Source organism: Mixophyes fleayi, chromosome 2, assembly GCF_038048845.1.
Source record: "Mixophyes fleayi isolate aMixFle1 chromosome 2, aMixFle1.hap1, whole genome shotgun sequence".
NCBI classification, from domain to species: Eukaryota; Metazoa; Chordata; class Amphibia; order Anura; family Limnodynastidae; genus Mixophyes; species Mixophyes fleayi.
In genome coordinates, this window is record NC_134403.1 from 7,046,726 (window position 1) to 7,072,839 (window position 26,114).

Consider the following 26,114-nt stretch of genomic DNA (forward strand, 5'->3'; position numbering starts at 1 on the left):
CTAGACAACATACAGATGTGGATGAGATAAGGCCATGGGGCACAAGTTCTAGGTCAAAATCCAAGTCAGAATCACTGAAATCAAGAAAAACAATTGTGGTGATGTTTTTGTCTATGTTACCAGTCGGTGGTTTTGCTATAATCTAACAGTGCAAGTAAGAAGAGTTAAGAGGTGCAGGCCTAATGGCAGACCCAAGGTACAAGTTGGAGGATTTGGAGCACATTACAGTATGGTTCCTCAAGACATCACTTAACCGGGTTCAATGGAAAATGTACAAGAAATTTTTTAAGGGGAGCATGAACTTTGGTAGCTATGTCCAAGATCTTCAAGGGCCATAGCTTTTCCAATCAACCAAATTAAACAATTTTCAACATGACCTCTTGAAATCCAAAATATGTTTTATTTTAAAGTTGTGTAGCTAACCAGGAAATGTTGAGGGTAGGAAGTAGGAATGGAGACAAAGTTAAAATGTCATTGTTTAAACTTAAATATTTAAAGCAAGACAGTAATAGCAACAGGAGTGCTAGTCTTCTTGTTCCTATTTTGAGTTGGTGTACAGAGTCCGGTCACAATACCGATTTGATTACTCAAGGTGGTGAGAGAGTGGTTGTTGTTTGATTACAGGCCTGTATACTCTATGTTGGAGGATCCCACAGCTCCATCCACTAAAGCCAACATTGCAGCTGTCCTCGTAAAAATGATAAATATGAAACCGTTCATTGAAGATGAAGTCGCCAATGCTGTATCTGGCCTTTTGTCGGATGTCTCTAGCCTCGTTAACAGGGTGGACGAACTTGAGAGCAAACAAGAGGAAATTATCACGTTTCAACAGCTCTCTGAAAATGAGTTGACTCAGCTGGGGAATAATCTTCAACAACTTGTGGATAAGCAAGAAGATGCTGAAATTCGGTGAAGACGTAACAACTTCCAGATCCACAATATACCAGAACCTATTGACGGAGCCATATTTACTCCTTCTTTCCAGGATGCTGGCTCTGACAGTGCCAGACGATATTCAATAGACCACATCAGGCTCTTCGTCCCCGCCCACAGAACTCTGAAGCTCCAAGGGATGCGATCCTATGACTTCACTAATACAAAGCTAAGGATCAAATTCACAGAGAGGCGAGGTTGCGTACTGAAGTCGCCTTCAACAGTGCAAAGTTACTCATTTTTCAGGAGTACCTCATTCTCCCACTCTGTCCTTAAAGTCACCTCCCGGGGACCCAGACAACCTGGGTACAGATATTACCATCACTTTGGCTCAGCTCATACTTCTATAAACATATTTCTATTAAAATACTAGCATTTAATGTTAAAGGTCTGAATAGTCCTCAAAAAGCTGTACCTTGTTCCGTTCACTAAAACAAATGAGAGGAGACGTGTTCCTTCAGGAGACCCATTTTGTTGACACTCACCATCCATAGCACAGCTCTTGCCGTGCTCCCTCCTCCACATGTGTGACCACTCACGTTATTATAAAAATTAAATATTTCCTTGTGATCTAACATTTGAGCTCTCTAATGCAATACGCAACCCAGAGGGGAGACATCCTGGACACCCCTTATACCTTATTTAATGTGTATGTCCCCAACATGGACTAAGCAGGTTTCTTTCACAATCTGAGTGACATCTTATCACTAGACAATGTGATCATGGTCAGAGACTTCAAAACTACTGTTGATTGCCATCTGGACAGGTCCAAGTCCCCACAACAAAACTCATACCCAATTTACCCAAATATGGAATCTCTGGTACTATTATAACACCTTGTCTGATCACACCTCCTCCACAGGCGGATTTATCTCCTGGCAGATTTGTCAGGCCCCCTGTTAGGCTGCTGGCCCTGATCAACAAACCAACAGAACTAGATGACGGAGGTTTCACCTTCAGCAGCCGCCTTTCCCTTAGAGCTAGATGCGCTCACCGGTACTCGGATTCCCCCAGGACTTAACTCCAGGTGTAGTGTGGGTTGTTAATACAGGACCACAGCGGCGGGCCAGGAGACTGGTAGAAAGCAGCAGGTAGTCAAAACGATAGCCAAGGTCAAGGGTCACGAGCAAACAGGATAGTCAGTAAACACGCCAGATGTCGGGGTCACAGGCTAGGTAGCAGGGTCCAAGGTACAAGCCAAAAGGGTCAGGGTCACAGAAAACAACAGGCAGGGTCCACATCCAGGCAAGGAGTCATACACAGGCAATCCAGCAGAGTATGCACAGTACAGGGACAAGGGGCAGAGCAGGTCAGCAGAACTGGTAACAGTAAGCTATAACCGGCAGTGAGGCTGCAGACCTCACTGCCTTAAATACACAGATGGCCCAATCAGGGCTTGTATGCACCCCTGCAGGCTAATTGGCAGTACAGAGCCAGACCAATCAGGGCTTGTCCCTGAAACACACAGTTGCAGGCTAATTCCTGTAAATTCAACCCCCTATATTAATTAGCCCACAGGCTGTGCATGTTTTCGCGCATGCGCCCGACTTCCAGCACTGCCAGGACGCAGCGCTATGCGAGAGGCGTCCGGTCGTTGCCTTGGCAATGGCCGGGCAGGGACCGGAGATGACGTCCCGGGCGTCAAGGTGACGGCCGGGACGCCAGGGGGCACCAGAAGCTAGCCGCGGGGGCTGTGAGTACCGCCGCGGCTCGTGACACCCCCAATGGTCAATCTCATCCCCTCTTGCCCCCTCTCCTTTTCCTTCCCCGCTCCCTATTATTGCATTCTGGTATGCACCATCGGAACATGCAGGCCTCCCTATTGGTATTTCTTACATTTTTTTTAAAAAAAACTTTATTTATTCAGTGCAGTGCAGCAGGTAACATCAGAAAAATTACATCATGGAGAACAGTGCACATCCAAACAGGCAACGGCAGGGTAAAACGTGCAAAGAGCATTTCCAGGGAATAAGAGTGAATGAATAAAAACATTGAGCCGTCATCTGAGAGGTTAGTAGTCATCTGAGAGGTTAGTAGTCATCAGGGAGGTTAGTAGTCCTCTGAGAGGTTAGTAGTCATCTGAGAGGTTAGTAGTCATCAGGGAGGTTAGTAGTCATCTGAAAGGTTAGTAGTCATCAGGGAGGTTAGTAGTCATCTGAGAGGTTAGTAGTCATCAGGGAGGTTAGTAGTCATCTGAGAGTTTAGTAGTCATCAGGGAGGTTAGTAGTCATCTGAGAGGTTAGTAGCCATCAAGGAGGTTAGTAGTCATCTGAGAGGTTAGTAGCCATCAAGGAGGTTAGTAGTCATTTGAGAGGTTAGTAGGCATCAGGGAGGTTAGTAGCCATCTGGGAGGTTAGTAGTCATCTGGGAGGTTAGTAGTCATCAGGGAGGTTAGTAGTCCTCTGGGAGGTTAGTAGTCATCTGAGAGGTTAGTAGTCATCTGGGAGGTTAGTAGTAATAGGTGCTAAACTGTTTTTTCAGAGGAAGAGAGAAGAGTAATTTCAGATGAAGATGCTGCTAGGAAAGGAGGACTATGAGAATGGGAACAGATAAGAAAAGGAAGATGAAGGGAGGGGGTGAACCAGGAGGATCAGGACTAAGAAATGAGATACTTATATTAAGAAGGGAATTTGAAAATAGGAAGCCCATGGTGCCCACACTTTATTGAACGACTTAGATGTGTTGTGAATAATGCTGCTTATATATTCCATTTTCTATGCTTACCAGATTCTATCAATGATCTGAAGTGTTGGAGCAGAGGACTGTTTCCAATCAATGACTATTTGAAATAGGGCAGCTAAATCTATGTCTCTGAACATGTTCATTTGCAGGACAGTTGCAGAAGGAATCCCAAGCGGTAGGAGGAAGAACCTGGGGGATGTCGATTTGCAATAATTGGGATGCAAAGTTCTGGAGTTCCTGCCAGAATGAGACTCGTTTAGTGCATTGCCACCATATATGGAGCAATGATCCATCAATTGCACATCGTCAACAACAGCTACTGGGAGAGTCAGGGGAAATTTTGTGCAATTTAGTAGGAACTAAGTACCATCAATATAAGGGCTTATATGCATTGTCAATACAGTGATTGTGTGTGTGTGTGTGTGTGTGTGTGTGTGTAGCATTTCATTATAATGTGTGAGGGAAGGGGGGGGGTCTTAATTTAGTGTGGGAGGTAGGTATTTCATGGTGGAGTGCTGGAGGGGCTAGTTATTAATGGGTGTTATTTTATTTGTGGAGTGGTGGTGGGGCAATTACATTTTTTGGTGAGGCTGTTTGGAGGGAGAGAAATAGGTTTATATATTAAATGTGTTTGCTATATAATGTTAGGGTTGGTTGGAAAGCATTAGATCTATTTAGCAAATGAGAATGTTATTTTAAGGTTAGGGCTGGAGGGAGGCAAAATTATAAAGAGTGGATGCTATTAATTTAACACCGGGGACTGTTTGGAGTTTTCTAAATTTTATGTACCCATTTTTTTTTCCTAATAGGGCATCAAACATTCCAGGATCCAGACAAGCAGCAAATGAGTTAAGAAATCAGCACTTACAAGTGGTGAAAGTGACAAGAATAGGTACGAGACAGTCCTAAATTTGGGTGACTGTCTCACTTAGGAGAGTTGCTTCACATTGTACTACTTGTGAAGGCAGAGCTGCGTGCACCTAACTGTAGTACACAGTATTGCCTGTGTATTTATCTAAAATGATAACCATGTTACATCATAGGGGCCCCCCTGTCTAAAGTGCCCCAGGCCCCCCAGCGTCTTAATCCAGCTATGTCAGATTGACACCTAGTGCTCTACTCCGCCTTCTAGTACCACCTCTAATATTATTTGGTTTAGGTTAACTCTAAAATAAGACCCTTTTAGTATATAGGGTGAATAAAAAACATTAGGTTTTCAAAGCAAACAAGCTTTTTGCATTTTTATAAAGGCCATTATAATCAGCAAGGTATGTTTAAAAAAATAAAATAAAATAAAAAGTGGTGTAGCAAGAAGGAACATATAAAATAAAATGCAATATAAAGGGAGGTTGTTTTTTTTTTTGCATTATTTCTTTTTATTATTTAAGATTTATCATTTATAATAATAAAGTATCTCTGGGTTAAGCAACACTAAAATAGGCTATTTTTATATTGATAAATATACATTGTACCGAAAACCACCCTTTAAGGAAGGGCCGCTACTTATGGGCCAGTGCAATGTGCTTGCCCCCCTGGCTAAAGTCTGCCAGCCAGCCCCTGAGAGGTCCAGACTTTAGTGGAGCAAGGAGTGTTCCATAAGAAACATTAGGCGAGTTGTGCTGCTAAATAATAATGCTCGAAATTGGGGACTCCCAAGGCCTCCACCCCATGCCGATCTCTGCAGGACGAGGAGCTTAACTCCGCAATGGGTAACGTTGTAAAAATTTAAATAGAGTTTCCATCTTTCAAAAGTTAATTTTGCATTCGGAAATACGCCTGTAAGTATCAATGTCTGCAAGGAGCGGAGATGGGAAAACGGATGGGTCTGAAAGAGTCAGGAGTACATCGCCTGTATATAAGGAGATTTTAAGTTCCGATTTCCCCACCTTGATCCCCAAGACGGACCAGTTGGAAGCGGATTTTTGTGGCTAAGGGTTCGATCAATAGTGCAAAAATTGAGGGTGAGAGGGGGCAACCCTGACGTGTAGAGATGGAAATTAGAAAAGGGGGAGAAGCGACTCCATGGGCCAGTACTGTTGCACTAGGTGATTTATATTATTATTATTTTATTAATTTTTATTTATAGGGCGCCACAAAGTATCCGTAGCGCCGTACAAGGACAAACAATGGCACAGTACAAGGTGAAACAGCACAGTACAAGTAACAGTAAGCACTATAACTCTGGGGGCTCAGGCACAGCATGAAAGAGAGGGAGGGAGGGGAAATAAAGCCAGTTATTTAAAAATGTACCAGCAAAGCCCATTGACATCAAGACCCTAGACATGACTGTCCATGTAATACATTCAAACACATTTTCAGCATTAAGCACCATAAAGATGGTTGCTTATGCATATGAATAGCGTGCACAAGGTCAACGGCCCGTCTAGTGTTGTCTAAGGCCTGGTGGCATGGGATAAACCCAACCTGATCTGAGTGGATCAGGGGAGGGAAGGATGAAATTCAATTGGTTTGTTAAAATATTTGCGTACGTTTTAAAATCTACGTTTAGTAATGATATTGGTCTATAGTTTGAGCAGGAGGTGGGATTCCTGCCTGGTTTAGGTACGACAATGGTGGTGGCCAAGGTCATTGCATCATCAAGCAGGGCACCAGTAAAAAGTTTATTTAAAAAATCTGTCATGGGGGAAGCAAGTAAAAATGAGGTGGTCTCATCCACCAGAGAGTCGGCAGATGTTAAGAGTACCAAGGAGATTGTACAATGCTTTGTAACAGTCGTGAAATTCTTGAGCGATGTCCACCGGGTCATACACTTATTGATTACTATGCATGCTTTTAATTTTGGCAATCAACCCTTGGGCTCTTTTCTGGTGCAGCTTGTTGACAAGCATTGAATTGTCCTTAGTGGCTTTCAAAGTATTTGATGCCCTGCTAGCAATTGGCCTTTAAGTCTGGACCAAGATAGCCGAAGAGGCAGTTTAAGTTGATAAATTAAAGAAGCAATCCTGTCCTAAAGGGAGGCAATCTCCTGAGCAGCCAATTTCTTAGCAGTGGAGGCTTTACTTAACAACGTGCCTCTAATGGTAGCCTTATGGGCTTCCCACAGGACACCTGGCACAATTTCATCTGAAGCATTAACTTTAAATTAGTCCGTGAATGCCTTTTCAGTCTCGTGACGTCTGAGCCAATAAGAGAGTCATGAAAACGCCACAGACAAGATCGTGGGGCTAGTTTAATCAGGTCCAAAATGGTATAAACGCCTGTGTGATTTGTCTACTTAAGCAGAGAGATCCAGGCATCAGGTACTGTTTGTGTAAGAGAGTGAGAGACAAAGATCATGTCAACACGAGAGTGTCACAACCAGCACTCACCTGAGCCTGCGTGACGTGTGAGACAAAGGGTTAAATCAGAAACAACCAACTGGTCTGTTTAAAATTAAATCCTTCCCTATCTATACCACACACTAGCTTTGCCTTACCAATTATGCCACCACCAAGGTTTTTGTGAAGAGCTGAAATTGCATCATTTCCAAGTCTAAAGAATACTACATCCTGAGGATAAACATTGGATGTAATATCTCAGACGTTGTGGTGCCATCTAGGACCAGGGGGCTGGGTTAGCCTCTGCCAACATGTGTCAGGATCTGTATAAAAAAAGCCCTGTTTGACCATGTTATGTTGTATTCTATCTGTACCTCTGGAAGATCACCGAGTAACGCCAACTAGTGTGTAAAAGGACTCTTGAGCAATAAAATATCACTGCTTGAAGATTCTACTTATGGCCTATTACCTGCTGTATCCAGTGCTAGAAAAAAGAAAGAAAAAAGAAAGGGGGGGGGGGGACAGACTAGGGTGGTACATAGGGAAGACTGTGCACTCCAATTAAAATATCATGATCTCTCAGGACCCGGGGTTCGGGAGGAGCCTACATTCAGTTGCACAAACTAGAGCTGAGTGAGAATATTCAGACACAGTTCTTCAGAGAGCCTGCAAATCAATATAAGCAGTGCAGCAATCTGCAATGCAGGTATTTCTCGAAATTTAAGACTATAGGAGATCCAGGTCTTGATATGTATAAAAGTGAATGGATTATAGAACATCAAAAGTGTGTTGGGGTTCAGTGGCAAGTAGTGTGGTTACAGTTCAGTGTCAGTCACTAGAGGGCAGCAGATCCTCATACAGTAGATGCAGATAGCGATTAGGTAGTTGCTGCTAATATAGAACACTGTTTTGAACCACTATGGACGTGGCACTTCTGCTGTGGTTCTGGAGGGCAGAAAACAGGAGTAATGATGGTAGAGTCAGGATGGCGGACCACCAAGGTGTACGGCAACAGCAATCTGAGCGTACGCGAGTTAGAAGTCCATGATGAAGGGCCGATTAGCTGGTGATGCTGCAGGTGTCCGTTTTACCTTTTCCTCCACCTCCTCTCAGATAACCTCCTTGGGAGCAGATAGACGGACGTGATGCTACGATAGTAGAGGATGGTGTGGAGGTGGTGACACGTGGAGTGATGATAGGACTGTTCAGCCATGCCATGGTGCAGGATAAGAGACACGAGGCACATATGCAGAGGGGCTGAGTATGCAGGTGAATAATGAGCATCTGTATGCTCCGGGCATTTGAGGTTCCCCGTCAAGGCCAGTCAGGAGGTGGTTAGAAGATAGGACCGGGGGACAATAGGCGTGGTGGCGTTAATGGCCGCCGTTTAGTCTGTGAACTCCCCTCGATGCAACGTGCTGGTCAGACTTCTGTGTCCGTCACTGGAGTTGAGGTCAGATGTGCAGGACCAGAGCGGAGACTCCCTATACCCTCGAGAGAATGAAATACAGACCTCAGACTACTCGGGGTTACTATGTCTCTGATCAGCCAAGCTGTAACGGTTTCATAGTGCAGAAAACCACTTGCTTGGGGTATAGGGGACCCCCACAGCTTCGGCTAGCAGGCCACGCTTCCCCCTTATAGTTATTTTAATTAAAAATTAGCAACTTTACTTTGATGCCTTTCAGGAATTTGTTGTTCTACTTTGGGTTTTCTCTGTGTAATTGTTGCCTATATATACACACACTGATCAGCCACAACCTAAAAACGACCTGCCTAATATTGTGCAATCCCCCTCGAGCATGGACTCCATAGGACCTCTGAAGGTGTCCTGTGGTATCCGACAGTAATATGTTTGCAGCAGATCCTCCATGGTTTGGACTTGTTTCAGCACATCCAACAGATGCACGATTGGATTCAGAACCGGGGAATTTGGAGGCCAAGTCAGCACCCTGAACACCTTTTTACATTCCTCAAACCATTCCTGAAATTTTTTTGCAGTGTGACAGGGCACATTATACTGCTGAAAGAGGCCACTGCCATCAGGGAATACCATTACCAGAAAGGGGTGTACTTGGTCTGCAACAATGTTTAAGTAGGTGGTACATGTCCAAGTAACATCCACATGAAAGCAAGGACCCAAGGTTTCCCAGCAGAACATTGCCCAGAGCATCAAACTGCCTCTGCCGGCTTGCCTTTGTCCTATACTGCTTCCTGGTGCCATCTCTTCCCCAGGTCATTGACACACACGCACCCGACCATCCACAGGATGAAAAAAGAAAATGCGATTCATCAGACTAGGCCCCCTTCTTCTATTAATCCATTGTCCAGTTCTGGTGCTCACGCGCTCATTGTAAGCGATTTCGGCACAACAGGAGTCAGCACAGGCGCTCTGACTGGTCTGCATCTACGCAGCAAGCTGCTCTGCGGTGCACTACATGTTCGACACTTTTCTACCATAGCCAGCATTAACTTTTTCAGCAATTTATGCTACAGTAGCTCTTCTGTGGGATTGGACCACATGGTCTAGCCTTCGCCCACCACCCAACCACATCACTGAGCTTTGGACGTCCATGGCCCGGTTGCTGGTTCACCGTTTGTCCTTCCTTGGAGCACTTTTGGTAGGTACTAACCACTGCATACTGGGAACACCCCACAAGACCTGCTGTTTTAGAAATGTTCCGATCCAGTCTAGCAACCACAAATTGGTCCTTTGCAAAGTCGCTCAGATCTTCATACTTGCCCATTTTTCCTGGTTCCAACACTTCAACTTCAAGAACTGACTGTTCATTTGCTGCTTAATATATCCCACCCCTTGACAGGTGCCGGTGTAACAAGATAATAAATGATATTCACTTCACTTGTCAGTGGTACGCAATGGTTTAAAATATGCATTAAATGGAATAAAAAAACAAAACAAAAAATTCAGATGCACAAAGTTTTAATGTGGCATCGAATATCACACACATAATATACATTGCAAAAGAAAACAAAGATGTATTGAAAGTGACAAATGTGTCCTTTAGGCCCAAGTTTCAAACGGTGTCCAAAATTCTCATCTAACAAACATTTAAAATACGGTTTTCACATTCTAGGTTTTGAAGAAATGAAACCAGCAGATAAGCTGAAAATGAAAAACAGAGGCAAATATGCCTAAATATTTCTGGCTATGTAGGAGCTCCTTTTAAGAAAGTGTATCAGGCATTTGCTTCAACACTTACGGTGCAGTAAAAATAAAAAATCCTCTGTTGTCTCGATTGTCTGTGTCTATATTTTCTAACATGAAATCAACCACTGCACTTATCTCACAGAAAGTATATTTACAAGGAAGGAACACGTCTGTAGCACAGATCTTACCTACAGAAACACTGAATATTTACCCCTCACTTATGTTGATCTTGGCCTTAATTTTAGTAGCAATTATTTCAAAACCTTCAAAATACATTTCGGCTATTATACAGCGACTTTAAATGACTTCCAACCCCCACTTCCCCCCACAAAATAAAAAAAAGTTACTACTATTCAACATCACGAAGGAGAAACAAGAACAAAAGAACCCCAAGTAGCACGCGTTAGTAGTAAGCAGGCGTTTAGAGGGCTCTTCTTAAATTACCATTTCATCTGTAAGGGATTAATAATGGTGGAACTTCACTGGTTTGGTTGTTCGTTTAGAAATACTTAAAATAGCTCAATTTAAAATTCACTTTCATAGCCCAAAAAATGCTCCTGTAAATGAAGGTATGAAAAAAGAAACAATATTGCCAAACATGTGAGCTAGAGTTATGTTTTTTCCTATGAAATTATAATTTTCAATGTCTAATTTACTTAAAAAATTTTAACGTAAACATTACAAACTACAAAACTGATAACATTAGCAATACCATCCTGTACTCTGCTCATTACCAAATTTCATTGATGCCTACTGAAAAAGAACATCTCAGGGTACAGGTAGTTCTGGAATACAAAACCAGTTTATTATTGGTTATTTAAAATCCATTTGACAAGTACGTCAGATCTTCTTTGGACGTCGTAGAGCTTCAAGAGCTTGCTCACGCTCTTTCAGAACTTCTTTCAGTCGCTGAATCTTTTCATCCTTGGTAGTTTCATCAACATAAACCGATGAGAGCGGCTCAAAGTGAAATCTCTGACTTGGCAGAGAAACTTCACTAAAATGTCCTGTGATATCTTGACCAAGATGGAAATCGACATGGTCTGAATGACTGGTAGAAGTTTCTGTACTGTAATATGAACGCACAGGTGCGGTGCTGATTCTCCTCTGAAGACTGGTGGCCTCCATACCTCCATCAGGAGGAGATGTTTGTAACAATGGAGAAGTAATGGAATTTAAACTAGTCCCATCTACACTCATTCTCTTTGAGTGTTTGGTTTCTGTACTTGTTGACTTTCTTTTCATCTGATGCTGTTGCGTTTCGACAGAGTCCTACATAAAAACATAGGCAATAAGTTACTCAGTAAGGATACCCCAGTATATGTAAAACTGGGAGTATGTAGCAGGTAAAACATAACAAACATTTCTCTACATCATAGATTAAATAAATGTGCCATTTATCATGATAAAAAAAAAACCATAAAAACATTTGCTTGGCACGCAGACATAATGTTTGAACAAAGCATGTCCAAGACAATAATACTTGTGTCACTTTCAAGGAACAAAGTTCAGATAATTACAAGTAATGCCCAAGATAAACTGCACCATTTACAAATGACAGTCAGGTAATGATCCATCACAGTACTAATTGTACATAAACCATTGGTAACTTGAGAGATTAACTTATCAGTGCGTGTGAATACTGTGTATAAAGAGTTGCTAGTAACTCAATAAGAGTGTTCCTGGCCACCAAACTAGACCATTAGGCTGCATTGACCACTGTGATTGCTTCCTATGTCATCTGTAGGGAAGAACTGAATCTAGAACTGTATTTGGGACTCTACTGAATACTAAAGGGCTTGTTCAGAGTGGGATGCAAATCAGGAGTAACTTCCTCTTAAAAAGAGAGCAGCAAAAACTAGAGTATCTCCGCAGTTATGCGGAGCTGTAGGCATCTCAAAATGCGCCGGTCTCTGCATCAGCAGCATTAACACCTGGTTTACAATAAGTCATCATCTTCAGCCCTATAGCAGGTGCAAGAGGTACTCCTCCTAATAGGTGTATCCGTCTCAGCAGGCCTGCATGAGCCGCATGTGTGTGAACACACCTTTAGTGTATGCGGCCTGCGTTTGTACGCTATTCACCTTCACAGTTCTGCCTCTCCAGGCACAGACAGGCATAAGAGCATATCATCATCAGGTATTTATACCTGATGATGAGCGCTACTAATTCCACAGCACTGTACAGAGAACTCACGCACATCAGTCCCTGCCCCATTGGAGCTTAGTCTAAATTCCCTAACACACACACACACACAGACAGACTAGGGTCAATTTGATAGCAGCCAATTAACCTACCAGTATGTTTTTGGATGTAGGAGGAAACCGGAGCACCTGGAGGAAACCCACGCAAACACGGGGAGAACATACAAACTCCACACAGATAAGGCCATGGTCGGGAGTCGAACTCAAGACCCCAGTGCTGTGAGGCAGAAGTGCTAACCACTGAGCCACCGTGCTGCCCTTATTCATACATCCCACTTTCTGCACATGTGTACAGTGATTTCATGCCAGATACGCTATGCATACTGGCGCATGCCCTAATTTGCATCAGCTCATAATATTCGGCAAGCCGGAGTTAAGTCCTCATTTCCCTGCACAGGGTATAAAGCTACATTTACAGATAAGACTTGTCATGTGGGTTTCTCCTACTTAACTTTTAAGAAGCATGTGCCCTAATCTTTTCTAAAGCATGAATTATTTGTATACCCAATGACCAGGACACAAGACACATGTAAACAACATATTGAAAATACGTCGTAATAGCTGCACTGTCACCTAAATATAATGAACCTCTGAGATCCAGGAAAATGGATGCATGCAGTGACTCTTCTCAAAACCGGATGGACACAGGGGCCGTGTAGGGGGAGGAGAGCTATATGAGCTGGGTGGACCAATAGATTGTGGCTTCTTATTGGTCCACCACCATTTTGATGGAGCAGGGATCTGATTAGGAAAAGCAGCAGCTTCTTACAATTAGGTGGTAGTGCTGCTTTAAGAGAAAATGATCAGCAATAGATGTTTATTATGTTGTGCAAATTAAACTTTGCAATTTATCTAGTTTACAGCATTGCCTTTCAGCAAAATATTTATATCATTGTTCAGGACACAACCTGCTGTACTTTCTGCATTGAATTCAGCTGTAACCAAAGATAAAGGCAACAGAATAAACTCCCGGATGACTAATGTATTAGTAAGGGATGCACAAGTCATTAAATTAATCTGAAGGTGTGTATCTCCATTTAGTTCCTAAAAGGGCAACTATTTACACCCTTAGACAGGAATTGCCCATAGAGGACATAAAGCAGTGACATTGTGTAGGCAGCAACTAATTAAACCTGTAGAAGAGAATAAGGACAGACTATTCAACACAAGTCACCACCAGGTCTACCTCCACGATCCTCCCAGCAGCTCCAAGACGTCCTCTGGAGTTTCCGGTATTATCTGCCTGGAGAAGAGGAATCCTCTTTAAGATGATCTTTTCTTTTTTGACTAAACCGAATTTCAATCTCCAGCTCCTATCATCCATCATACTCGCTGCTGACAAGTTAGCGGCAGTCATGATAGGCGTCGCCTTCGCTGCGGCTGACACCTTTAGGAGTAAGTGACACGTTTAGAATATATATTTCAATGACAATACTGTAATGAAAGACACACGTTTTTGCGATATGAAAATATGGTCAATACAATCCCAACATGAATGATTTTTTTTAGTGCATTACATCTAGTTTTTGTTACTTTAAACACTTTAAATATAGACTTAGGATATTTTCTATTAAACTTCCTTTTTCCTCAGTCACACTATAAGTAGTTAATTACAGAAAATTGCCCATCCAGTAGGATATTGGCTTATTCATGTAAAATTATAATTACACATTAAGTTTTCTACTTTAAATCTTATATTCCCATCATGCACTGCATTAAGCAGGATCCCAGCACTCCTATAACCGAAGCCTATTTTGATTACCTGCTGCACGCTCTGGTTTGCCTGCAACAGGAGACCCCCGACCTAGCGACTGACAAAGCTGGCTGCCCAGTGTGCCCGTGACCCAATAATGTACACAAATTACACAAGATTACTTAAACGAAGCCAATACACACTTGACCGTTTTTATCCAATGAACAGTAAGTATTTACCAATAGGAAATTAAGTTATGAAACTACAGAAACAGCTGTATATTACAATGGGTTAGTTATAAGTCCCTGACGGAAAATAGATGTGACTCCTACCACTATTAACACTCATCATCCACAAACACATCAGCAAAATCTGCCCCCTTCTCCCTTACTCTCATTTCTGTCCTAAGCCCACACAACATAGCAGACACAGAATGCACCCCAGGTTTGGTAGAAAAGGTTACTGTCGTAATAATGGTGGCATGTGGACAGCAGTTAGAGATGGTTGCACATAAGCTTGGCACTAGGCACTATGCCGGCGGTTCCCAAACTGTGCGCCGCGGCTCAGCCCTAGAAAAAAGAAAGTAAACAGAAACTTACCAATCCACCGGGCGCCGGGACCCAGCAGACTCCTCTCTCCCGCAGCTGTCACTGAATGACGTCAGTAACAAGCTGCGGGAGAGAGGAGGCTGCTGGGTCCCGGCGCTCGGCAAGTTTCTGTTTACTTTCTTTTTTCTAGGGCTGGCGCGGGGCAGAGTGAGGGGGGCAGCGGAGGGGGGACAGCGTGACAGAGGAGGGGGGACAGCGTGACAGAGGAGGGGGGACAGCGTGACAGAGGAGGGGGGACAGCGTGACAGAGGAGGGGGGACAGCGTGACAGAGGAGGGGGGACAGCGTGACAGAGGAGGGGGGACAGCGTGACAGAGGAGGGGGGACAGCGTGACAGAGGAGGGGGGACAGCGTGACAGAGGAGGGGGGACAGCGTGACAGAGGAGGGGGGACAGCGTGACAGAGGAGGGGGGACAGCGTGACAGAGGAGGGGGGACAGCGTGACAGAGGAGGGGGGACAGCGTGACAGAGGAGGGGGGACAGCGTGACAGAGGAGGGGGGACAGCGTGACAGAGGAGGGGGGACAGCGTGACAGAGGAGGGGGGACAGCGTGACAGAGGAGGGGGGACAGCGTGACAGAGGAGGGGGACAGCGTGACAGAGGGGGCAGTGTGCCTGGATGCAGATGGGGCAGAGTGTCTGGATGCATAGGGGGCATTTTTGCATACAACTAAATAAGTATTTCTGTCGTGACCTAAATACTTATTACAATTTTTTGACCCAACTACTTCTAAAACAGGACTGCTCAGTAATTATTTTGGAGGGGTGCCTTGAAAAAATTTGGAGACTCTAAGGGTGCCGCGAACTGCAAAAGTTTGGGAACCACTGCACTATGCCGTACCTCTCACTGTATCTAATTCTCAGAAACAAAGCTTGGAATGTGTGTAAACTGTTGGTAAATGACACAGTAGCAATGAGAAGTAGTCATCACAACTTAAACAAGGCTGGTACTAGGATCTACTGAATCTCCATCTCTATTCAGCTGCTGAACCCACTGAACGGTCATTGCTGTTGTCACATATTTAACAGACTTGCTCACAGCAACATAAATGGCGATTGCTGCTTCTGTGAAGAAAACCCTGTAGATATTTCCGCTGTGATAGTTGCCATCACTAAAATTATGGTTTGAGAATCTGAAGAGGTGAAAGTGACCGCGCCTTTGATGAGCGAACACATTTAATGAATAGTGTAAAAACGTACCTGCTCATTTTTCTTGACAGAGCCATATTCTGGTCTCACTTTATCAGCAGAATTTACTTTGGTGGAACTGGCTGTACTTGGCGGGCCGTACTCGTTGACTTGAGGTTTCACAGTTACTCCACTTCTAGCAACTTTATCAATATAAGAGACACTGGGGTCATTTCTATTAGTTGGAAGGGAAATAGAAGTCCTGTTGGACTTTACAGCACTACACACATTAGGATGGGTTGATGTTTCGTTGGCAGGGCTCGACGGCTGATTGCCGGTAGGAGGAGAGGATTTATTTTTGGACAGTACGACTTCAACCACTTTATTGGATAGATCTTTTATCTGCTCCGCCTCAGTTGCAGATTTATCCGGAGATGCGTATAGTGGAGATTCTTGCTTTTTAGTATCCGGGTCAATCAGCTCTGTTCCCCTCTTTGTTAGAAAGAAAATTTTATTGTTGCACATTACAAGAGCATTGTCTTTTATTTGCATAACTTTTGAACTATCGGAACTAGTCAGATTAATTTCCTCCGTCTTTGTTCCCGACAACATTTGTAATATCTTCGAAGCAGTATCGTTGGATGAGCTAACTGGAACGAGACAAGCAGCAGACTCTTTGTTTTCTTGCACAATCCATTTCATTGGTCCTTTCGGGGAGTCCATTCTACTGGTTAGTGGAGTTTGACTAGGAGTTGGAACAAATGGTAAAGATTTTGTCATGGGTGTCATATTTGAGATATTAGGCTTGGGACAAAGTGGGATCACCTGGTTACCTAGCGTTTTCACAGTATTCACTGGAGATACATAAATAACAGAAGGGCTCTTTGTTATATCATTGTAGCTAGTCTGGGGTAGTATCTTCTGTTGAATGGAAAGGGGCAAGGAAGAAGCAGGGACAGATTTCACTTCCGCGTGGGCGGGTATTTGGAGACGATGTCCTGTAGGTAACATCTGCGTTGGTCTTACAGGAATGGGCGTAGATTTTGTATTCATCATTATGAATGTTGGCTTTCCTGATGGAGAGTTTGTTGGGAAATCCTGATTAGTTGAAAACGTATTCTCAATCCGGATGGTTTTTGGAGTATTGGCAAGATCTCTCTGTGTTGCGATAATGTAGTTTCCGACACCAGGCTGTCTCAACAATGGCACACTCACCGGACAAGGTAGAGAGAGATTTGGAACGGACGATGGTGCAGAAAACCTGACAGCCTGTGGAACATTCAGTGCTGAGACACCGGGTATTACAGGAGATGGAACCACAGGTGTTAGGTTATCCTTTGACTTTAAAATGGGGATAAGTTTCAGGACATTGGATCCCTCTAGTCCAGTGGCTTGAACTACTTGATATAAGCACCCTGTAAGGCTGAAAGAGAAACAAAAGGCAGCATTTCAAGAGTATGGTCATATTATTCTGTGCATGCCTGATGGAAAGGGAGTACATAATTTGGATGCATTTATTAGGATTATGTCGCTGTGGTGTTAGCACTTATTGCATGTTGACCATCAGTTTCCAAATGGATGTCAATATAGAACGTATATTATATATACTGTATACATTATATATTGTCTATACAAATACCACGTCTCTAGGTTATTGGATATAATTGGAAAATACGTACAATTCTACCTATGCTATAACTATATAAAAGATTCATCTATCTATATATTAGCAATAACAAATCTTTTGTATGAAAATGGGATCACAACGCATATCTCTCCCCACCACATAAATCAGGCTGCTTATATTGACTGAACATAAAATATATTTTATTAAAATTTCTGAACAAGGTAACTTTGTTGCATACTTACTTTCATATAGATTTAACCAATTATGCATTTACTAAATTATAAAAAGGTTCTTTTTTTTTTTTATCAGAAACTTTTTACCTCTGCATACCAGCTTTTTTATAAATTACATTACCTAATGCTTTCCTATAAATATATTCACAATTACTCTACTTTCTATGGTAAATCTAAGAAATAGGATTAATTACAGACAGATATGACACTTCTTTAAATCAGCACATCTACAAAAATATGGCTAATAGACTACAAAATATTTAAGCATAAAAAAAAACCGCTGCCAGTTGAAAATATAGAATACAGTCTTATGCACACGCTGAATCATTCAGTAGGTACTTCTGTTGTCGTATTTTACATTCTTCTATCTAGACTACAAACCTTAGGGTAATTAAATCCGTGCAATACATGATTTCCTTAAGGTTCGAATAGTAGAATATATGTGAACTATGACAACAGGATGGGATAATTATATAGCAGAGTAGGGGTAAATAGTGTAGGGGGCCACAGCAGCATGGGGTAAATAGTGTAGGGGGCCACAGCAGCATGGGGTAATTAGTGTAGGGGGCGACAGCAACATTGGGTAATTAGTGTAGGGGGCGACAACAGCACGGGGTAATTAGTGTAGGGGGCGACAACAGCACGGGGTAATTAGTGTAGGGGGCGACAACAGCACGGGGTAATTAATGTAGGGGGCGACAACAGCACGGGGTAATTAGTGTAGGGGGCGACAACAGCACGGGGTAATTAGTGTAGGGGGCGACAACAGCACGGGGTAATTAGTGTAGGGGGCGACAGCAGCATGGGGTAATTAGTATAGGGGGCGACAGCAGCACGGGGTAATTAAATGGCAGCATGGGGTAATTATAGTGGCATAATGTTTGGACAGAAAAAGTCCTTCAAATGCCAAGAGTAGTAATTCGATTTCTCAAAAAAATACAGTGACCACTTCTATCAAGAAACTGATCCCTTACACTGATCAGCCACATTAAAAGCACCTGCCTACAATTGTGTAGGTCCCCCTCATGCCACCAAAACAGCTCTGACCCGTCGAGTCATGGACTCTACAAGACCTCTGAAGGTGTCCTGTGGTATCTGGCACCAAGAAGTTAGCAGCAGATCCTATAAGTCCTGTAAGTTGCGAGGTGGGGCCTCCATGGCTCATCATCTGCTATTTATATAGCGCCACTAATTCTGCAGCGCTGTATAGAGAACTCACTCACATCAGTCCCTGTCCCATTGGAGTTTACAGTCTAAATTCCCTAAACACACACGCACAGTTCGAGAGATACTAGGATCAATTTAATAGCGGCCAATTAACCTTTTTGTGGAGTGTATGAGGAAACCAGACCACCCAGGGAAACCCACGCAAACACAGGAGAACACACAAACTCCACATAGATAAAGCCATGTTCAGTAATCGAACTCATGACCCCAGTGCTGTGAGGCAGAAGTGCTAGCAATTAAGCCACCGTGCTGCCAATGGCTCGAACTTATTTTTCCAGCACCCACAGATGCTCAATCAGATTGAGATCTCAGGAATTTGGGGGCCACGTCAACACCTTGAACACTTTACCATATTTCTCAAACCCCTAAAGGTGTGTACTTGTTCTGCAACAATGGTTAGGTCGCTGGTACTTGTCAAAGTAACATCCATGTGAATGCCAGGACTCAAGATTTTCCAGCCACCTTCTTCCATGGCACCATGGGCCAGTTCTTGCACTCAAGTGCACATCAAAGGCGCTTTTGGACACTCCGAGGCTATGCAGCAAGCTACGATGCACTGTGTGTTCTGTGGGATTAGACTAGACAGGCTGAACTTCACTCCCCAAGTGCACGGATGAGTCTTGGGCACCCAGGACCCTGTCGTCGGTTGTCCTTCTTTGGGCAACCTTTGGTAGGTACTAACCACTGCATACTGGGAACACCCCACATGACCAGCCGTTTTGGAGATGCTCTGACCCAGTTGTCTAGCCATCACAATTTGGCCCTTGTCAAAGTTGCTCAGATCCTTACAATTGTCCATATTTCCTGTTCTGATTCTGAACACTTTCTAAATTGCATACTGAGATCACCGAGGCAGTAAATACTGGTAAATAAGTAATTTCTAGAATAAACAATGAGGATAACAAATAGTTATAATTTGTGACAGGATGGACCTCCTATATCACCGTCTGTTGCGTTGCTGGGCACCGTCTGGGCTTGCCTTCGTCCTCCCTTTCTCCAAAATACGCCCCCTAACCGTAGTAGGAGGGGCTTTTGCTGCTGGCACCACTAGGCTTCTAAGCGGCACCTAGAACCAGGGTAACTCTCGCTGCAAGTGTACCCCCGACCTCTTGCCTTCAGAGTTCAGGTTTGCTGTAGATGGTTCCCCCTGGCCTATCACACTGGCCAGAGCTGCAGGGTAGGGGGCAGAGCGTTAGTACTTCATGCAGGGTTCCAACCGCAGTACAGCCGGATAATGAATTAGATTGGTCTAATCTACAGGTCAAAGGAATTACAGCAGGTAAGTAGGCGTCATAGCAGGTTCCTTGAAGGGTAATGTTTATTAGCTCAAGTGTCCTAATAAGGACAGTTACATACACTAATTTAAGGTACTAGTGATTACCAGATGTACAGATTATATAATGCTACATGCTCAAAACAGAGCTCCTTTCTATACAGATTCTGACAACTCCTGGCAGGGGGTAAAACCAGCCCCCTGATCCGACCAGGCACCAAAGCGTCTGATATCACATCAGATGATTTAACATCAGGATGTGATATTTCTCTAGACGTGGCGTTAACGCAATTTAATTTCAAATTCACAGCAATCTACGATATCCTAAATTACTTGTATCCTGAGTCTACATTGTTCAGACAGGCTCCTGTCTCATTAACAAGATACGACAACAGGTAATGACCTCCTGCTGGGCTTACAGGGTAAAGCACGTATTTGTCACTTCTGTGATGAAAAGACTTACTTAGCATTTCCTGCTATCAGCAAAACAAACTTCCTCTAACCTGGCATAATACATTAGAAATCAATACATTTCCTATACCAAAATACACACAATATAAAAAAAAAAATCAGTACATTTCTAATACACAGTATAAAAAATCAGTACATTAGCAATGACAAAAATTGTCACATGGAACTAATTTAAATATATTTATAGAATAAGTTATTTATAAGCAACCTAGCCACAAAATTCATAGGGGAAAATAGACAAATGTAAATAGTAAATCCCTACTAATATAAGCACCATTGTAATAAATGTGCAGTAACTTGTGTAACAGCAGCAAGGGGTATCTTGTCCTCCCAATACCTGGCTGATCTTCCCACAATTTCCTTTGGATTCATGAATCACCCCCACCCCACCCCCCAAAGCACAGAGTGATGGCGTGAGAGCGCTACTATATGGCCAATCAGTGTTATGACGCTGGGGGAGGGGCTATAACTTTACATTAGAGACAATGTTGGAGACTGAAGAGATCAGTCACAGCGAATCCCATCTATTGTCCATGCGTCAGGAAGACAGCAACCCACCTGTAACTGAAGAGAAGTTATTTACATCTGTCATTTGTGTGTGTCATGATCCCCTCAGTGCAGCCTTCCATAATATGTCAGTGCTCTATACCACATGATAATTATGTTATTTGCGGTGAGGAAATTTGCTGATATCAGTAGGGATTAATCACAAAAAGGGTACCCACACAGATTTGAGGCTGCACCTGTTCGCAAGGGGGCAAAAGAACCCAACCACCTGGAAGACAGAGCCCTGGAGATGGAGTGCCCTTTTACATCAGTACAAGTCACGGCCTCTGGTGTAGGGAGCCCCCTAGAGGCACAGCCTGGAGTACTCGCCATGTGTTGGGGGACACTGCCGGGAAGCATTATGAGCCTTTACAGAGAGACATTAAAATCCCCAGTCTCTGGCACAGGGTGTTACCTAGAGGCACAGGCTGGGATACTCATCATGTGTTGGGGGCACTGCCAGGGGGCATTATGTCTCTTTACATAGAGACAGTAAAATTCCCAGTCTTCAGTGCAGGGTGCCTCCTAGAGGCACAGGCTGGGATACTCACCATGTGTTGGGGGCTCTGCCAGGAGGCATTATGTCCCTTTACATAGAGACAGTAAAATCCCCAGTCTCTGGCGCAGGGTGCCCCCTAGAGGCAGAGGCTGGGATACTCACCATGTGTTGGGGGCACTGCCAGGAGGCATTATGTCCCTTTACATAGAGACAGTAAAATTCCCAGTCTCTAGTGCAGGGTGCCCCCTAGCGACACAGGCTGGGATACTCACCATGTGTTGGGGGCTCTGCCAGGAGGCATTATGTCCCTTTACATAGAGACAGTAAAATCCCCAGTCTCTGGCGCAGGGTGCCACCTAGAGGCACAGGCTGGGATACTCATCATGTGTTGGGGGGCACTGCCAGAAGGCATTATGTCTCTTTACATAGAAACAATAAAATCCCCAGTCTCTGGTGCAGGGTGCCCCCTAGAGGCACAAGCTGGGATACTCATCATGTGTTGGGGGGCACTGCCAGAAGGCATTATGTCCCTTTACATAGAAACAATAAAATCCCCAGTCTCTGGTGCAGGGTGCCCCTTAGAGGCACAAGCTGGGATACTCATCATGTGTTGGGGGCACTGCCAGAAGGCATTATGTCCCTTTACATAGAAACAATAAAATCCCCAGTCTATGGTGCAGGGTGCCCCCTAGAGGCACAAGCTGGGATACTCACCATGTGTTGGGGGCACTGCCAGGGGGCATTATGTCTCTTTACATAGAGACAGTAAAATTCCCAGTCTTCAGTGCAGGGTGCCTCCTAGAGGCACAGGCTGGGATACTCACCATGTGTTGGGGGCTCTGCCAGGAGGCATTATGTCCCTTTACATAGAGACAGTAAAATTCCCAGTCTCTAGTGCAGGGTGCCCCCTAGAGGCAGAGGCTGGGATACTCACCATGTGTTGGGGGCACTGCCAGGAGGCATTATGTCCCTTTACATAGAGACAGTAAAATTCCCAGTCTCTAGTGCAGGGTGCCTCCTAGAGGCACAGGCTGGGATACTCATCATGTGTTGGGGGCTCTGCCAGGAGGCATTATGTCCCTTTACATAGAGACAGTAAAATCCCCAGTCTCTGGCGCAGGGTGCCACCTAGAGGCACAGGCTGGGATACTCATCATGTGTTGGGGGGCACTGCCAGAAGGCATTATGTCTCTTTACATAGAAACAATAAAATCCCCAGTCTCTGGTGCAGGGTGCCCCCTAGAGGCACAAGCTGGGATACTCATCATGTGTTGGGGGGCACTGCCAGAAGGCATTATGTCCCTTTACATAGAAACAATAAAATCCCCAGTCTATGGTGCAGGGTGCCCCCTAGAGGCACAAGCTGGGATACTCACCATGTGTTGGGGGCACTGCCAGAAGGCATTATGTCCCTTTACATAGAGACAGTAAAATTCCCAGTCTCTAGTGCAGGGTGCCTCCTAGAGGCACAGGCTGGGATACTCATCATGTGTTGGGGGCACTGCCAGGAGGCATTATGTCCCTTTACATAGAGACAGTAAAATTCCCAGTCTCTAGTGCAGGGTGCCCCCTAGCGGCACAGGCTGGGATACTCATCATGTGTTGGGGGCTCTGCCAGGAGGCATTATGTCCCTTTACATAGAGACAGTAAAATTCCCAGTCTCTAGTGCAGGGTGCCTCCTAGAGGCACAGGCTGGGATACTCATCATGTGTTGGGGGCTCTGCCAGGAGGCATTATGTCCCTTTACATAGAGACAGTAAAATCCCCAGTCTCTGGTGCAGGGTGCCCCCTAGAGGCACAAGCTGGGATACTCATCATGTGTTGGGGGGCACTGCCAGAAGGCATTATGTCTCTTTACATAGAAACAATTAAATCCCCAGTCTCTGGTGCAGGGTGCCCCCTGGAGGCACAAGCTGGGATACTCATCATGTGTTGGGGGGCACTGCCAGAAGGCATTATGTCTCTTTACATAGAAACAATTAAATCCCCAGTCTCTGGTGCAGGGTGCCCCCTAGAGGCACAAGCTGGGATACTCATCATGTGTTGGGGGCTCTGCCAGGAGGCATTATGTCCCTTTACATAGAAACAATAAAATCCCCAGTCTCTGGCGCAGGGTGCCACCTAGCAGAAGAGGCTGGGATACTCACCATGTGTTGGGGGGCACTGCCAGAAGGCATTATGTCTCTTTACATAGAAACAATAAAATCCCCAGTCTCTGGCGCAGGGTGCCCCCTAGAGGCACAAGCTGGGATACTCATCATGTGTTGGGGGGCACTGCCAGAAGACATTATGTCTCTTTACATAGAAACAATAAAATCCCCAGTCTCTGGTGCAGGGTGCCCCCTAGAGGCACAAGCTGGGATACTCATCATGTGTTGGGGGCACTGCCAGGAGGCATTATGTCCCTTTACATAGAAACAATAAAATCCCCAGTCTATGGTGCAGGGTGCCCCCTAGAGGCACAAGCTGGGATACTCACCATGTGTTGGGGGGCACAGGCTGGGTACTCACCATGTATTGGGGGGCACAGGCTGGGTACTCACCATGTATTGGGGGGGCACAGGCTGGGTACTCACCATGTATTGGGGGGGCACAGGCTGGGTACTCACCATGTATTGGGGGGGCACAGGCTGGGTACTCACCATGTATTGGGGGGGCACAGGCTGGGTACTCACCATGTGTTGGGGGGCACAGGCTGGGTACTCACCATGTGTTGGGGGGCACAGGCTGGGTACTCACCATGTATTGGGGGGGGCACAAGCTGGGGTACTCACCATGTATTGGGGGGGCACAGGCTGGGGTACTCACCATGTATTGGGGGGCACAGGCTGGGTACTCACCATGTATTGGGGGGGGGCACAGGCTGGGTACTCACCATGTATTGGGGGGGGCACAGGCTGGGTACTCACCATGTATTGGGGGGGGGGCACAGGCTGGGTACTCACCATGTATTGGGGGGGGCACAGGCTGGGTACTCACCATGTATTGGGGGGCACAGGCTGGGTACTCACCATGTATTGGGGGGCACAGGCTGGGTACTCACCATGTATTGGGGGGGCACAGGCTGGGTACTCACCATGTGTTGGGGGGCACAGGCTGGGTACTCACCATGTATTGGGGGGGGGGGGCACAAGCTGGGGTACTCACCATGTATTGGGGGGGCACAGGCTGGGGTACTCACCATGTATTGGGGGGCACAGGCTGGGTACTCACCATGTATTGGGGGGGGCACAGGCTGGGTACTCACCATGTATTGGGGGGGGGCACAGGCTGGGTACTCACCATGTATTGGGGGGGGGCACAGGCTGGGTACTCACCATGTATTGGGGGGGGGGGCACAGACTGGGTACTCACCATGTATTGGGGGGGGGGGCACAGGCTGGGTACTCACCATGTATTGGGGGGCACAGGCTGGGTACTCACCATGTGTTGGGGGGGGGGCACAGGCTGGGTACTCACCATGTGTTGGGGGGGGGGGCACAGGCTGGATACTCACCATGTGTTGGGTGGCACAGGCTGGGTACTCACCATGTATTGGGGGGGGCACAGGCTGGGTACTCACCATGTATTGGGGGGGGCACAGGCTGGGTACTCACCATGTGTTGGGGGGGGGCACAGGCTGGGTACTCACCATGTATTGGGGGGGGGGGGCACAGGCTGGGTACTCACCATGTATTGGGGGGGCACAGGCTGGGTACTCACCATGTGTTGGGTGGCACAGGCTGGGTACTCACCATGTATTGGGGGGGGCACAGGCTGGGTACTCACCATGTATTGGGGGGCACAGGCTGGGTCACTACAAAGTGCTGGTGGTCAGACATGGATCTCCTCTGTGATAGATCTGTACAGATGCCGCACCTCCCGCCCCGGCTACAGACCCGCCGCCATCACCCCGCCCGGGCCTCGCTGCAGGACTCGGCGCCTCCTCCGCTTCCCTCACACACAATGGCAGCCGTGAGAAACCTGACAGAACCAGTCTCTCAACGACCAGAACACCGGAAGTTCCCGCAGGACGAGGCTCCGCCTACCGGCATCCCATTGGTTGTTTGACGAACGTCGGTGACGTCACCGCCAATAGGAAGACGCGTCTTTGCGTCCTCGTCATATCCGGGGGTGTGGTGACAGCGGAGCTTCCGGTCAGCTCAGGGTTGCTTGGTTTTGGTTGGGGTGACTGTGATTCGGCTTGGGGTCAGGTCTGTGGGGGGGGGGACCTGTAGCTGGGGGTCATATGTACATGTTATAGGTGATAGTCTGTGATATAATGAGGGGAGAGGTACACAGTTACCCCAAATATCCCTCTGACCCCAGAGATGTTCTCTGTCCACCCTAGTATGAGACCCACAGTCATAATATGTATTTATATAGCGCCCACTTACCTTGAAGCGTTGTACAAATGGGAATATGCTCCGTAATATAGACAGAGTGGTAGGAGGGCACAGCTTGCAATTGCAATCTTGGGGTACACGGTTGACGCTCCTTTAGGGTGGCAGACGTTACCTCCTTCCGTTCTGGTCACGAGGGTCAGAAAGTTGGAAGGCCGCATA

General features: G+C 45.5%; 1 protein-coding gene across 1 annotated transcript; it reads right to left on the reverse strand.

Annotated features, from left to right (window-relative positions):
* Positions 1-9,817: 9,817 nt before the first annotated feature.
* LOC142140644 (ligand-dependent nuclear receptor-interacting factor 1-like) lies at positions 9,818-25,600 on the reverse strand. Its single transcript, XM_075198377.1, has 4 exons — positions 25,339-25,600; positions 15,766-17,116; positions 13,453-13,653; positions 9,818-11,334 (listed from the first exon to the last, which is right to left on the reverse strand). Exons 1-4 carry the CDS (start codon positions 25,389-25,391, stop codon positions 10,903-10,905), a joined length of 2,037 nt encoding a protein of 678 aa, XP_075054478.1. The 5' UTR covers positions 25,392-25,600; the 3' UTR covers positions 9,818-10,902.
* Between the last annotated feature and the right edge of the window lie 514 nt (positions 25,601-26,114).